General features: G+C 39.9%; 1 protein-coding gene across 2 annotated transcripts; it reads right to left on the minus strand.

The window, feature by feature from the left end:
• Positions 1 to 351: 351 nt before the first annotated feature.
• Positions 352 to 15,654, minus strand: zranb2 (zinc finger, RAN-binding domain containing 2). 2 transcript variants are annotated; one of them, XM_014168661.2, is made up of 10 exons: positions 15,422 to 15,654; positions 7,424 to 7,476; positions 7,004 to 7,112; positions 6,805 to 6,887; positions 6,619 to 6,695; positions 6,334 to 6,486; positions 5,796 to 5,968; positions 3,635 to 3,715; positions 1,710 to 1,859; positions 352 to 1,496 (listed from the first exon to the last, which is right to left on the minus strand). In XM_014168661.2, the coding sequence occupies exons 1-10, from the start codon at positions 15,487 to 15,489 to the stop codon at positions 1,439 to 1,441; spliced, it is 1,005 nt and encodes a 334-aa protein (XP_014024136.2). In that variant the 5' UTR covers positions 15,490 to 15,654; the 3' UTR covers positions 352 to 1,438. The 2 variants fall into 2 exon arrangements, with proteins under 2 accessions (XP_014024136.2, XP_045562010.1); XM_045706054.1 differs by having other exon boundaries at positions 7,004 to 7,207; positions 15,422 to 15,537.
• Positions 15,655 to 16,477: the final 823 nt, after the last annotated feature.

Raw genomic sequence — 16,477 nt, forward strand, 5'->3', positions numbered from 1 at the left:
ACAGTTGGGGTTCAAAACTGGGAAATCCTCAGACTTTTGACGTCATCCAACTCGGAATCTCAGGCATCTTTCTAGAGCGCTGACTTTCCAATCCTGAAGATCACTGACGTCGTGATTTGAACTCTTTCTCTCCCCCCCAGTTGTCTTGAAAGCTCCAATAATTTGCATACTATCCCCACGATGATGCATCGGCGTGCATCATGGATCACATCACACGCTCAGTCACCTGTGACCGGAGATACATTTCCCACCATATTACGTTTACACAGGCCTAGATAGGGCACACTGTCATTTAAAAATGGTCTCCTGACATTCATACCTCGTGAGTTTTGCATTTGAAAATAGCACAGCAATGATTGACAGGATTTTATTCATGCTGCTTACATTTCAGTTTATTTTTAGAGATCTTAACACATTCTATTGATACTGTCATTTTGAAGAGAAAAAATATGTTTTTAAATTAATCCTTACTGCACAGTAATCATGAACTGTTTGAGTATACAACAGAGCAGAGAAACAAAGCAAAAAGATTTTAGCTTTCACAATAGAAAAAGTAATTTCATGAAAACCTGTTATGAGTTTCACATACACACTTACCAAAGTTGAGTAGTGATTTTATAGGCCCTAAACATGAATTACTGTAAGACATATACTTAGTTTTACCTCAACTGTCATTGGTGGCCTAACAACTGTCAGCGCCAAATCATTTAGGGTTATTTCCTAAACCTAAAACACCATTGGAATACCTTGCACTTATTTAAAACAAGAAATATCAGAAAGTAAAGAAAAATACTTACCTTCACTTTACCTCAAAACATAGAAAAGACTTAACAGTACATCAAATTAGTTTAGCAAGCTTATTGGTGAACACAATAGATATTTCAAGATGATGGTTATACAGACCTGAGTTGGTCATTTTTGCCTCCCTTATACAATTTCACACACAAGAATGTTCCTGAATCACTGAAAATCAGGGGTTAAGACCAACATCTGTAAAACATCCTTGGTAAAAAATTAAAGTTCATTCTATGCTATTTTCATTACTCAAAACCTAACAATGACTGGATTAAAATGTATCCTGCCATGATATTGTGCAGTTTGGATTAAAATTGGATGTTGCCTCTTCACAATATTATTCTGTTTCTCAACAACAAAAAAGGACCAGACACCATAAGCCTATTGAACACCTAAAGTTACACACTTGATACAGACAGGGAGCTTAGTGAGCTCTAAAAAGGCAGCATGTAATGAATGGTAAAAAGAGACATGTCACCATTTTCTTTTTTTTTAAGGAAAATATTTGTTGTGTACTGCAAAGCTCTGGTAAAATGAACAGCATAATGAACAGATCTGTCCTGTTTCTTTTTTCTTTTCTTTTTTTAAACATCATTCACTGGCATTAAGTTTCCTTTTTCCCGTTTTACGGGCTGCTTTAAACTTATTTCTGTTTTGAACTTGAGCCAGAATGGGAAGATCCAGAGGACTGGCCACGGCGCCTGAAACGAAACAAAATACCAGAGAGGTGAGTAGGGTGGACAGGCACGACCCTCTAACTAAGGCTTAAAATCAGCACATGCACCTGATATTACAGCATTAAGGTAAGTAAGTCACATCAAAATCTTGACTCGCGTAGTGAAAAGGGTAGATGTAGTAGATGGCAAGGCTAATATTCAGTACACCATTTTGCGGTATTCCACAGAAACCCAAACCTTTCGGACGATCGTGATCTAGAGCGCCTTTTTTTCCTCTCTCCAGATGAGGACCTGGAGCGACTACGCTTCTTTTCTCTCTCTGGCGAGGAGGAGGGCGAGCGAGTCCTCTTCCTGGGAGAAGAGGCCTTTCCAGACCTAGAGCTGGATCTTTTGTAGAGATAAATCAAGCAATCAGTGAGGCAAAAACAATAATGAACCAGGTACAGTGCATTCGGAAAGTATTCAGACCCCTTAACTTCACGTTACAGCCCTATTCTAAAATTGATTAAACAAATTTTCAATCTATACACAATAACCCACAACGACAAAGCGAACAGTTTTTTTTAAATGTTTGCAAATTCATAAAACAGAAATACCTTATTTACATAAGTATTCAGACTTTGCTATGAGACTCGAAATTGAGCTCAGGTGCATCCTGTTCCCATTGTTCATCCTTGAGACATTTCTACAACTTGACTGGAGTCCACCTGTGGTAAATACAATTGATTGGACATTATTTGGAAGGGCACAAACCTGTCTAGATAAGGTCCCAGAGTTGACAGTGCATGTCAGAGGACAAACCAAACCATGATGTCGAAGGAATTGTCCGTAGAGTTCCGAGACAGGATTGTGTCGAGGCACAGATCTGGGGAAGGGTACCAAAAAAAAAAAATCTGCAGCATTGAAGGGCCCCAAAAACGCAGTGGCCTCCATCATTCTTAAAACGGAAGAAGTTTTGAACCACCAAGATGGTGAAGCATGGTGGTGGCAACATGCTGTGGGGATGTTTTTCAGCAGCAGGGACTGGGAGATTAGTCAGGATTGAGGGAAATATGAACAGAGCAAAGTACAGGGCTCCTGAGTGATGCAGCAGTCTAAGGCACTGCATCTCAGTGCTAGAGGCATCACTACAGACACCCTGGTTTGAATCCAGGCTGTAACACAACCGGCCGTGATTTGGAGTCCCATAGGGCGGTGCACAATTGGCCGGTGTAGGCTGTCATTGTAAATAAGAATTTGTTCTTAACTGACTTGCCTAGTTAAAAGGTTAAATGTGTATAAAACATTTTTTAAATAAAAATAAAGAGATCCTTGATGAAAACCTGCTCCAGAGCAATCAGGACATGTTGGAAGGTTCAGCTTCCAACAGGACAACAACCCTAAGCACACAGCCAAGACAACGCAGGAATGGCTTCGGGACAAGTCTCTGAATGTCCTTGAATGGTCTAGCCAGACCTCGGACTTGAAGCCAATCTAACATCTCTGGAGAGACCTGAAAATAGCTGTCCATCGACGCTCCCCTTCCATCCTGACAGAGCTTGAGAGGATCAGCAGAGAAGAATGGGAGAACCTCCCCAAATACAGGTGTGCCAAGCTTGTTGCGTCATACCCAAGACTCTAGGCTGTAATCGCTGCCAAAGGTGCTTCAACAAAGTACTTAATAAGGGCCTGAATACTTATGTAAATGTGATATTTCAGTTTATTTTTCGTACATTTTCTAACAACCTATTTTTGCTGTGTCATTGTGGGGTATTGAGTGTAGATTGAGGAAAAAAACAAATTTAATCCATTTTAGAATAAGGCTGTAACGTAACAAGATGTGGAAAAAGTCAAGAGGGTCTGAATACTTTCTGAATGCACAGCAAGTGAAACAAAGGGGACACGGCCTTAAAATGGATATGAAAAAGACCAACGGACATAGAAATAGTTGATTTAACATGACAAATAAATTCATAAACAGGGACAAACTTGTCATTATATTGTGACACTTTCCATAATTAAATTGGGGACATCCAAGGAAGGAACCGTATAAGCAGAAACTGTAGAATTTGAGGTCAATGCGCAGCCTCTTCTACACTTTAAATAGGCCAATATGGTTTCTGGAACATTCTGCCCAGTCACATACACTCTCTCCTAAGGAGAGTGCATGTCACCTCATTCACCTGGAGTTGGACCTGCGAGACCGGCCTCGCTCTTGGGAACTGGAGCGAGATCTGGAACTGGATGAGCTTCTAGATTGGGATCTGAAAAACAGAAAACAAGAAATGTAACAATATTTTCTAACGAGTGAAAAACAAGGGGCATGCACATAGATGAAAACAAACAAGTTACATCTATCATACATTGTGTAACAGTCCATCAATGGCAAAATAGATCAATGTTGCACACCTTAATGTGCACATAAACCAATGATCACTGGCTACTTTGGACCATGTGACAAAGCAACTGAAAAACATCTAAAACTGACAATACAAGGGATTCAACCTTTTAAAAAAAGCAGCTGAGTCAAGCTAACATAAAAAGGTCAATCAACAATAAACCAAGTATTAAACTGGCCAGCATTAACCAACCATTCTAAAGCATGAAAAGATGCACACTTGTGAATATGCCCAGCCCCCCCCCCTTTTGATATCATACGCCATCTTACATTGTTGTGTCCACTTAAGTCATGGCAGTGACCTTCACTTTGTAACCAATTGACAGCAATACAGAAATCAATAACATATCTGAAAACATTAGTTGAAACAAATTACAAAAAACAGATTATACTTAATAAAAATATAAACGCAACATGTAGTGTTGGTCCCATGTTTCATGAGCTGAAAAATATTCCAGAAATGTTCCATACACACAAAGTTTCTCAAATTTTGCGAACACATTTATTTTTTTTACATCCTTGTTAGTGAGCATTTCTCCTTTGTCAAGATATGCCACACCTGTCAGGTGGATGGACTATCAAGACGGATTAAAACAGCATGATCATACACAGGTGCACCTTGTGCTGGGGACACTCAAATTTGCAGTTGTGTCACAACATAATGCTACACAAGTTGAGGGAGCGTGCAATTGGCATGCTGACTGCAGATATTTCCACCAGAGCTGTTGCCAAAGAATTTGTTAATTTCTCCAGCATTTTAGAGAATTTGGCAGTACATTCAACCAGCCTAAACCTAAGACCACGTATAACCACGCCAGCCCAGGACCTCCACATCCGGCTTCACCTGCGGGATTGTCTGAGACAAGTCACCCGACAGCTGATGAGAGTTTGTACAACAAAGAATTTCTGCACAAACTGTCAGAAACCAACTCAGAGAAGTTAATCTTGTCGTCCTCACCAGGGTCTTGACCAGACTGCGGTTCGGCATCGTAACCAACTTCAGTGGGTAAATGCATTTGAGAAGTGTGTTCTTCACGGATGGATGCCAGTTTCAACTGTACCGGGCAGATGGCAAACAGCGTGTATGGTGTCGTGTAGGTTGAGCGGTTTACTGATTTCAACGTCGTTAACAGAATGCCCCATGGTGGCGGTGGGGTTATGTATGGGCAGACATAAGATATGGACAACAAACAACTGCATTTTATCAATGGCAATTTGAATGCACAGAGAAACCGTGACGAGATCATGAAGCCCATTGTTGTGCCATTCATCCGCCACCATCACCTCATGTTTCAGCATGATAATGCAAGGCCCCATGTCACAAGGATCTGTATACAACTCCTGGAAACGTCCCAGTTCTTCCATGGCCTGCATACTCAGTAGACATGTGGCCCATTGAGCATGTTTGGCATGTTCTGGATCAACAGCGTGTCCCAGTTCCCACCAATATCCAGAAACTTGGCACAGCCATTGAAGAGAAGTGAGACAACATTCCACAGGCCACAATCAACTCTATGTGAAGAAGTTGCATCACCCTGCATGAGGCAAATGGTGGTCACACTAGATGCTGACTGGTTTTCTGATCAACGCCCAACCTATTCTTTTTTTAATTAAAAGGTATCTGTATTCCCAGTCATGTGAAATCCATAGATTTGGGACTAATGAATTTATTTAAATGGCCATTTCCTTATATGAACTGTAACTCAGTAAAATCTTAGAAATTGTTGCGTTTAGATTTTTGTTCAGTGTACAAATAAACACAAGTACCCTTTTTCACATTACGATTAGGGGATAAACCCACACACATACTGAATCACTTAAAAGACAAAACAGGAGAAAAAAAGTTGCACAAAAGTACATAATTCATGAGGATCAATAGGTTATAAGGAATATTGAGCTGATACTGACATTTTGCCTGGAGTTACCCTTGACCTGTACCCTTTTACCTGGACCTGGACCGAGAGCTGGAGGAGCCCGAGGAGGATTGTGAAGACCCCGGGGTGCTATCCTTTATTGCGACTGGCTTGTCCTTCTCCCCCTCATCACCACTGGCATCCAGATCGTACTTTGACAAGTCCGCATCATCATCATCATCATCATCATCGTCGTCATCGTCGTCCTGGGGAACCAGAGATCACGGTTTCAAAATATAGCGTTATGGTGCTAACTAGGTACAAATTATATTTTTAACTTTAAGGTTATGGACACTTCCATCCCTGTTCGTAACTGAGGTCCTCTCTGAAAGTGACCAATACGAAGCACATTTTCCTTTAACGTTGCACAATATTTTACTGCAATATGGCCTATTAACAACTCGTGTGGCGAGCTTTCTGATGATATGTGGGTTCTCCACATTGTGCTACATACTGATATTGGACAAGAATGTTAAGCTATGGAAAAGAGCCATATTGCCCCCAAACTTGTTCAGTTAACGCGGAGCACAGGTTGCATTTTATTTCCCCATCTCAGGGACCATGTCCTCACATCTAGTTTGTATTTTGAAAGGTCTCCTTCCTCTTCGTCGTCATCCTCCTCCTCCTCCTCTTCTGGTTTCACTGGTTCCGCCTTCTTTTCACTCTCCTTCGAGGAAGACCTGCTACCAGGTTTCCCACGGTACTTTTTTTTTTTCCTCCCAAACTGGCAGATATTGAAATCCAAAAGTATTAGTGTAAACGGAATGGCAACATACATTGTTGTCTAAAGTATACCAAATCATAAACCAGTATTACTTGACAGTTATAAGCCCATAGTGTAGTTTAAGAGATTCACCTCGTCGTATTCTCCATCAGATTCCTCTCGGTCAATGTACTCCACATTCTCCCTCTCATTGAATCCTCCACCATATCCTGATAACAGGAAAGGGCAATGGAATTAAGAATTAACTTGGAATATCCAAGGAGGCAATGCATTTCAAAACATGACAAAAAACTTCTCGGGCAGTGTTGTGTAATGTACCTGTTCTCTCCTCGAGCTTGGCATATTTAGGTGTGTTACACATGTTGCACTCAGACCTCCTGGCCCAGTTCACATTGCCGCAGCTATATATTAAAAAGGCATACAATCATGTGCTTATCAGACACAGTCAAAGCATAACCTGTGTCAAGATCCACCATGCACGAGTCAAAGTTTAATGAAGAGTTAGCTAGTCACTTACGTTTTACACTGCCAATCGTTTGCACTAAAGAGGCCCCGACTCTTCTCAGCCAGGGTTTTGCCAATCTCTGTCCCTCCTGCTTTCATCATCTTTGCCTCCGTTGTCTTTTCTGTTTCGGATAGATAGGGATTCACATTGGTGTGACATTCCTTTGACTCCGAAGTCAGTGAAACAAATCCTGGTCATGTTATTCCTTGATACCGCCTAACACATGAATTGTCAGTGGTTACTTTTCTGATGGACTCACAGATCTCTTTACAGGCTGACTGACATCAAGAGAACCAGCGTTTACAACTAAGTCTCATCACAATGAACCTTATTCCTCCAACCAAACGATTGTACATTTGTGGAGCGATTAAGTGTAATGAGTCATGACAGGGTAGTAACTGTAGTACTGGGTCATATAGAGATATAACTTACCACTGCCACATCTATTACAGCTTGTTCTTCTTGCAAAGTTCACATTTCCACACCTAGAGGAAAAGAATGTGTCAAAATGAGCATATGTCCAATCAAAAACAACTCTTTTGAACAATGGGTAAAATGTTCCTGCGTTTTTGGACACCCTACATAAAGCACAATACAACAATTATTTTACTGTACAGAGACAACTCATCGTTAGGACAGTGAAGCCATTTATTTTGGATCGATACTTCTGCATTTTGAAACACAGAATGTCAATCAACAAACTCCTTGAGGCCATAGTAATGCAGGGGTTTACTGGATCTGAAGCCAGTAAGAAGAAAAAAAAAAAAATTCAAAAGTTTGGGATCACTTACAAATGTCCTTGTTTTTGAAAGAAGCACATTTTTTGTCCATTAAAATACCATCAAATTGATTAGAAAGTGTAGATATTGTTAATGACTATAGTAGCTGGAAATGGGAGATTTTTAATGGAACATCTACAAAGGCTTATACAGAGGCCCATTATCAGCAACAATCACTCCTGTGTTCCAATGGCACGTTGTGTTAACAAATCCAAGGCTTTCATTTTAAAAGGCTATTTGATCATAAACTCCTGCCTAGAAGCCAGCATCCCGGAGTCGCCTCTTCAGTGTTGACGTTGAGACTGGTGTTTTGCGGGTACTATTTAATGAAGCTGCCAGTTGAGGACTTGTGAGGCATCCGTTTCTCAAACTAGACACTAATGTACTTGTCCTCTTGCTCAGTTGAGCACCGGGGCCTCCCATTCTTTCTATTCTGGTTAGAGCCAGTTTGCACTGTTCTGTGAAGGGATTAGTACACAGCGTTGTACGAGATCTTCAGTTTCTTGACAATTTCTCTCATGGAATAGCCTTCATTTCTCAGAACAAGAATAGACTGACGAGTTTCAGAAGAAAGGTCTTTGTTTCTGGCCATTTTGAGCCTGTAATCAAACCCAAATGCTGATGATCCAGATACTCAACTAGTCTAAAGAAGGCGAGTTTTATTGCTTCTTTAATTAGCTTAAATTCAGCTGTGCTAACATAATTGCAAAATAATTTTCTAATGATCAATTAGCCTTTTAAAATGACAAACTTGGATTAGCTAACAGCGTGCCATTGGAACACAGGAGTGATGGTTGCTGATAATGGGCCTCAGTACGCCTATGTAGATATTCCATATTTTTCTAATCAGTCGTTTCCAGCTACAATAGTCATTTACAACATTAATAACATCTACACTGTATTTCTGATCAATTTGATGGTATTTTAATGGAACAATAGCTTTTCTTTCAAAAACAAGGACATTTCTAAGTAACCCCAAACTTTAGAACAGTGTGCACAAACACACAGCTCAGTACCAGTCAAATTTGGACACCTCATTCAAGGGTTTTTATTTTTACTACTTTCTACATTGTATAATAACAGTGAAGACATTAAAACTCTGAAATAACACATATGGAATCATGAAGTAAACCCCCCACACAAAAAAAGAAAAAGAAAAAAAAAGACATCAACAAATCTAGATAGTTGTTCAATTTGAGATTCTTCAAAGTAGCCAACCTTTGCTTTGATAAAAGCATTGCACACTCTTGGAATTATCTCAACCAGCTTCACGAGGTTGTCACCTGTAAGGTCAGTATAGGTGCATCAAAGCTGGGACCGAGAGACTTAAAAACAGCTATCATTAGCACATTACAGGCTGATGCCCTATATACAGTTTAAGTCGGAAGTTAACATACACTGAGGTTGTAGTCATTAAAACACTCGTTTTTCAACCACTCCACAAATTTCTTGTTAACAAACTACAGTTTTGGCAAGTCGGTTAGGACATCTACTTTGTGCATGACACAAGTACTGTTTCCAACAATTGTTTACAGACCGATTTCACTTATAATTCACTGTATCACAATTCCAGTGGGTCAGAAGTGTACATACAATAAATTGACTGTGCCTTTAAACAACTTGGAAAATTCCAGAAAATTATGTCATGGCTTTAGAAGCTTCTGATAAGTTAACTTCTTTGGGATAGGGGGCAGTATTTTCACAGCCGGATAAAAAACATACCCGATTTAATGTGGTTACTACTCCTGCCCAGAAACTAGAATATGCATATAATTAGTAGATTTGGATAGAAAACACTAAAGTTTCTAAAAGTGTTTGAATGGTGTCTGAGTATAACAGAACTCATATGACAGGCCAAAACGTGAGAAAATTCCATGCAGGAAGTGCCCTGTCTGACCATTTGTTGTCCTTCTGTTACATCTCTATCGAAATTACAGCATCTGTGCTGTAAGGTGACACTTTCTAAGGCTTCCATTGGCTCTCTAAAGCCGCCAGAAAGTGGAATGGGGTGTCTGCTGTCTCTGGGCAAAGTATAGGAGCAGAGTTTGTAAGTGGTCAGCCTGGGGACAGTGAGACTGGAGAGCGCATCTCCAGTCTTGGTCACGAGAACTTGCCATGTTTTTCTTTCTCTTTTGAATGAATACAACGTTGCCCGGTTGGAATATTATTGCTATTTTACGAGAAAAATAGCATAAAAATTGATTTTAAACAGCATTTGAAATGCTTCTAAGTACGGTAATGGAATATTTAGACATTTTTTGTCACGAAATGCGCTCACGCGTTACCCTTCGGATAGTGACCTGAACACACGAACAAAACGGAGGTATTGGGATATAACTATGGATTATTTGGAACCAAAACAACATTTGTTGTTGAAGTAGAAGTCCTGGGAGTGCATTCTGACGAAGAACAGCAAAGGTAATCAAATTTTTCTAATAGTAATTCTGAGTTTAGTGAGCCCCAAACTTGGTGGGTGTCAAATTAGCTAGCCTGTGATGGCCGAGCCATGTACTCAGAATATTGCAAAATGTGAATTTATTAAAAAGCCACGTTAGACAGGATTACCTACACATACTGACCAGCTCAAATATACAGAAGCGTGCCATATGGCAGACCAATCCGAACTCATCTCTGCATGTCCAACCCACTCATTATATCAGACAATTATAGCAAGCGGGAAGGTTGCTGTCTTTTTCTTTGGCTAAACCAACTACGCTCGTAATTTAACAATTGTATTCGTATTTACAGATGGCATACACTTTTGTTATTAACCTGTTATGGATAGGGGGCAGTATTTTCACGGCCGGATAAAAAAAACGTACCCGATTTAATCTGATTATTACTCCTGCCCAGAAACTAGAATATGCATATAATTATTAGCTTTGGATAGAAAACACTCCAAAGTTTCTAAAACTGTTTGAATGGTGTCTGTGAGTATAACAGAACTCATTTGGCAGGTCAAAACCTGAGAAGATTCCTTACAGGAAGTGCCCTCTCTGACCATTCCTTGGCCTTCTACACTCTCATTATTGAAAATTGAGGATCTCTGCTGTAACGTGACACTTCCTACGGCTCCCATAGGCTCTCAGAAGGCGGCAAAACGTTGAATGATGCCTTTGCAGGCCATGGCTGAAAAACAGTAGCGCATTTGGATACTGGTCGATCTGAGAACAATGAGACTGGGCACGAGGAGACTCCATGTTTTTAATTTCAGTCTTTGAACGAAAACAACGACTCCCGGTTGGAATATTATTGCTTTTTAACGAGAGAAAAAAAAAAATAATAATAATAATAATAAAAATCGCATAAAAATAGATTTTAAACAGCGTTTGACATGCTTCGAAGTACGGTAATGGATAATTTTGACATTTTTTGTCACGAAACGCGCCGGGCGCGTCACCCTTCGGATAGTGTCTTGAACGCACGAACAAAACGCCGCTATTTGGATATAACTATGGATTATTTGGAACCAAACCAACATTTGTTATTGAAGTAGAAGTCCTGGGAGTGCATTCTGACGAAGAACAGCAAAGGTAATCCCATTTTTATTATAGTAAATCGGAGTTTGGTGAGTACCAAACTTGGTGGGTGTCAAAATAGCTAGCCATGATGGCCAGGCTATCTACTCAGAAAATTGCAAAATGTGCTTTCACCGAAAAGCTATTTTAAAATCGGACATAGCGATTGCATAAAGGAGTTCTGTATCTATAATTCTTAAAATAATTGTTATGTTTTTTGTGAACGTTTATCGTGAGTAATTTAGTAAATTCACCGGAAGTGTTCAGTGGGAATGCTAGTTCTGAACGTCACATGCTAATGTAAAAAGCTGGTTTTTGATATAAATATGAACTTGATTGAACAAAACATGCATGTATTGTATAACATAATGTCCTAGGAGTGTCATCTGATGAAGATCAAAGGTTAGTGCTGCATTTAGCTGTGGTTTTGTTTTTTGTGACATTATATGCTAGCTTGAAAAATGGGTGTCTGATTATTTCTGGCTGGGTACTCTGCTGACATAATCTAATGTTTTCCTTTCGCTGTAAAGCCTTTTTGAAATCGGACAGTGTGGTTAGATAAAGGAGAGTCTTGTCTTTAAAATGGTGTAAAATATTCATATGTTTGAAAAATGGAAGTTTTGGGATTATTGAGGAATTTGTAATTCGCACCACGCCTATCACTGGATATTGGAGCAGGTGTTCCGCTAGCGGAACGTCTAGATGTAAGAGGTTAACCTGTTAGGGCTAGGGGGCAGCATTTGCACGTCTGGATAAAAAAAATGTACCCGATTTAATCTGGTTACTAATCCTACCCAGTAACTAGAATATGCATATACTTATTATATATGGATAGAAAACACTCTAAAGTTTCTAAAACTGTTTGAATGGTGTCTGTGAGTATAACAGAACTCATTTGGCAGGCAAAACCCTGAGACATTTTCTGACAGGAAGTGGATACCTGATGTGTTGTATTGACTTTAAACCTATCCCATTGAAAAACACAGGGGCTTAGGAATATTTTGGCACTTCCTATTGCTTCCACTAGATGTCACCAGCCTTTACAAAGTGTTTTGAGTCTTCTGGAGGGAGATCTGACCGAACAAGAGCCATGGAACGATGATGTCCCATTAGACACCTGGCGCGCGAGTTCATGTTGGGTACCCTCGTTCCAATACGTTATAAAAGAGTATGCATTCGTCCACCTTGAATATTATTCATGTTCTGGTTAAAAAAGGCCCTAATGATTTATGCTATACAACGTTTGACATGTTTGAACGAACGGAAATATATTTTTTCCCCTCGTTCATGACGAGAAGTCCGGCTGGCTTAGATCATGTGCTAACAAGACGGAGATTTTTGGACATAAATGATGAGCTTTTTTGAACAAAACTACATTCGTTATGGACCTGTGATACCTGGAAGTGACATCTGATGAAGAGAATCAAAGGTAATGGATTATTTACATAGTATTTTCGATTTTAGATCTCCCCAACATGACGTCTAGTCTGTATCGCAACGCGTATTTTTCTGGGCGCAGTGCTCAGATTATTGCAAAGTGTGATTTCCCAGTAAGGTTATTTTTAAATCTGGCAAGTTGATTGCGTTCAAGAGATGTAAATCTATAATTCTTTAAATGACAATATAATATTTTACCAATGTTTTCTAATTTTAATTATTTAATTTGTGACGCTGACTTGACTGCCGGTTATTGGAGGGAAACGATTTCCTCAACATCAATGCCATAGTAAAACGCTGTTTTTGGATATAAATATGAACTTGATAGAACTAAAAATGCATGCATTGTCTAACATAATGTCCTAGGAGTGTCATCTGATGGAGATTGTAAAAGGTTAGTGCATCATTTTAGCTGGTTTTATGGTTTTGGTGACCCTGTCTTTGAATTGACAAAACATTACACACAACTCTTGTAAATGTACTGTCCTAACATACTCTAAATTTATGCTTTCGCCGTAAAACCTTTTTGAAATCGTAAAACGTGGTTAGATTAAGGAGATGTTTATCTTTCAAATGGTGTAAAATAGTTGTATTTTTGAAAAATTTGAATTTTGACATTTATTTGGATTCAAATTTGCCGCTCTTGAAATGCACCTGCTGTTGATGGAGTGCACCACGGGTGGCACGCTAGCGTCCCACCTAGCCCATAGAGGTTAAATTACGAGCCTAGTTGGTTTAGCCACAGAAAGACAACGTTCCCACTTGCCATGATTGGCTGAGATAATGAGTGGGCTGGAGATGCCGAGAAATGAGTTTGGATTGGTCTGCCATATAGCACGTCTGTTTATTTGAGCTGGTCAGTATGGCTAGTTAATCCTGTCTAATGCGTCATTTAAAAAAAAAAAGCGTAGTAAAACTGCGTAAGTGTTGCTCTCCATTTTCGGGTGGACCAAGTTTTGAAACCAGTGGAATTTGATTATGATAGGTGTTTTCTCCATCTCCGGATTACATTTTCAAACTAAGGGTATTTATGGAATCCGACAGGAGATGCATCCATCCATGATGTATACGGGTAAGAGTCTACATTCAGATATTACACGTTTCTAACTGACAGAAAGTGGTTTCATTTCAAGTGTACCGTTAGCTGGCTGTTTCACCAACCAACGTTACGGTATGAGCTTATTTCTATCTCAGAGCCATTTGCTTGGCTAGTTTTAGCTAACTAACATTGAACCTGGTTGGTTAGCGACCTGCAGATTCATGCAGGGTAGTAACATGAGTTGGGATTATGGTTCATTGTTTAGCTAGCTAATAAAACACTCCACTATGCATGTAACCATTTTGGGTGCGTTCATAAATTCAGTTTGGCCATCTACGCCTATTTCAGGGCACTCATCTGAGTGTGCCAGAACGCAGAATAACTCATTTACAAACACTCAACACCCGTTAAATATGTCCTGTGTCAGTAAACGTCGGCAAAAATAGCGTAATTAAATTATTGCCAGTGGCAGTTAGTCACCATCACTCTGGATAACACGAAAACATCCTAACCAGTTCTACTAGGGCGAGTAAAAAGGTCAGCTTGGGTGAGGGCTAAAGTTTAAGAGGGTGTGAACGATGCTGAATGGGTGTACACAATGAAGAGCTCTTCAGTAGGAACCCCAAAAAATTTAAGGCCATTTTTTCAGCAGTGAGGTTACAAGTTTAACTTTCAAAGCAGAATTTACTTTCCCATTGTTACTCAAATGAAGTATATGATATACAATTTTGTAGCTCTGTGTCTCTGCTTTTATTCAATGTAAACACACAATTTCAAGTTTTGCTACATAAGACTGAATCAAGGCGGTCGGTCAAATGTTGGTACACGGATTTGTTAATAGAAAATTGTGTGCTGGGAAGAGGAAAGCCCCGGGGCCTATGAATTCTTATTTCAATACGAATTGGTTAGCTAGCTAGCTAGCTAGCTGCACCACTTGAATTAGTGATATTGAAAAGGTTATCGTACAGTGTGGCCCACTTAGTAGAGAATGTCACTTGCAACGCCAGGGTTATGGGTTCGATTCTCACGGGGAACCAGTATGAAAATGTATGCACTCACATACTGTAAGTCACTCTGGATAAAAGCTTCTGCTAAATGACTAAAGTACAACTGTAAATTGACGAGTGGACAAATAATTGACCAACCATAGCGAGCCACCATCTAACGTTTACCCCCCACTTATCATTGGCACACTGGCTAAAATTAAGCCAGTTGACATAACTAACGTTAGTTAACTAACTTGCCAACACTAGGATGTGTCGCTAGTGTGTGCTTGCAAGCCATCCATCTTTCATTGAACATCGGGGTTAGTTGTCCAACAAGCTGCACCACACATCAAGGAGAGTTAAACTCGCAAACGATGTTATATGCACTGGCTGCACACACGTAACGTTAGTTGGCTAGCTAGTGAGTTATGGCTAACAATACAGCTAACGAGATACGTTGTTGCTAGCTATAACTATCGTTAGTAATTTTTGTTTTTTAGTATCAAGGTAGCTAAAATAGCTAGTATTAGGCCTTGTCCTTTGTAACGTTAGCTAGCTAATTCACGTTTCGCTAACATGTGGTGAAAGCCAGACACAACAAGCCTAACATTTTATTTGAATGCTTCTCCAACAACATGTCTGTTCAAAATGTAGCTTGTTCGTTATCTTACTTCTTATCAGGGCAAATCCAGTCTCCGTCGCTCACGCGAAAACTCTTCCCAGATATTTTTGTATCCATGGCTAATCGCTAGCTGGCCTCACGACGCCTGAAAGAAAGAACCTTCTTCTTCTTCTTCTTCTACTACTTCTTCTTCTTCTTCTATGCTATCATGGCGGTCCACAAACAAACGTTTAAAGTGCATGCCGCCACCTACTGTGCTGGAATGTCATATCAATCATGATCTGCCAAATTCTGTACTACCATGAAAATAAAATGCAAAACCAAATAAAGGCGCCAGCGCTACCATGTGCCTTTTAATACAGCGCTTTATGACAGTTGAAAGGTCATGTCAATATCATGTAAACAAAACCGATTGACCATTTAGCAGGATGGATTTCTGGTGAGTTTTATTGCAGATGGCTTACCGTTCATTTTATTATATATTTTTGAAATGCGCGAGTAACAGTCTTGTGGCCCTGATTACCCGTTGTCTGAACATTATGACAACTTATTAGTGTTTGACGTAGCTAGGTCTATAATTGTATGTTGGTCTGTGCACGTGTATGGACTACGGTAGCTAGCTGTGATGGAGTTGGCTAGTTATGACGTTGTGTGTGTGTTGGCATGTGGACTAATATGTTGTTGAGTTGTGTTCTTACACTGGTACAGTCATGCCCTATGAGAGATGTATGACTGCGCATGTGCGAAAATAAATAAAGTGCATTTTCCCCCGTTCTGGTTAAAACACCAATGATGAACATGTGTGTTTATTCCTCCGTTAAGTAAACCGGTATTCCTGTCCTGAAGATGTCAGCACCAACAGTGTGGTACTGTAGATTTGGACATAATTGTGTCAAGTTCTGTACCTGATCACATCCATGATCATTATTAGTTTATAATGGCACAACAATATTCACCTGAATGACCCCTGATTGAATGACCCCTGATTTCCTAGTAACCAGAATGGATGGCCGACCGACTGCCTGGTTGGTTATATGGGTAGTTGTTTCCTCGCAGAGGGTTTGGAAGGTGCTCCTTTTCAGTCTGAAGTGCATTTTGAAGTCAT

Source organism: Salmo salar, chromosome ssa23, assembly GCF_905237065.1.
Source record: "Salmo salar chromosome ssa23, Ssal_v3.1, whole genome shotgun sequence".
In the NCBI taxonomy this organism is placed as follows: Eukaryota; Metazoa; Chordata; class Actinopteri; order Salmoniformes; family Salmonidae; genus Salmo; species Salmo salar.

What these genes read in the sequence shown, in the direction of transcription:
- zranb2 (XM_014168661.2), bottom strand. Translation starts at nt 15,489, where the DNA reads ATGGATACAAAAATATCTGGGAAGAGTTTTCGCGTGAGCGACGGAGAC. An exon ending in AACGATTGGCAGTGTAAAAC is followed by an intron (nt 6,888 to 7,003) that starts GTAAGTGACTAG and finishes TTTAATATATAG; the next exon opens with CTGCGGCAATGTGAACTGGG. An exon ending in CTGATGGAGAATACGACGAG is followed by an intron (nt 6,487 to 6,618) that starts GTGAATCTCTTA and finishes AATATCTGCCAG; the next exon opens with TTTGGGAGGAAAAAAAAAAA.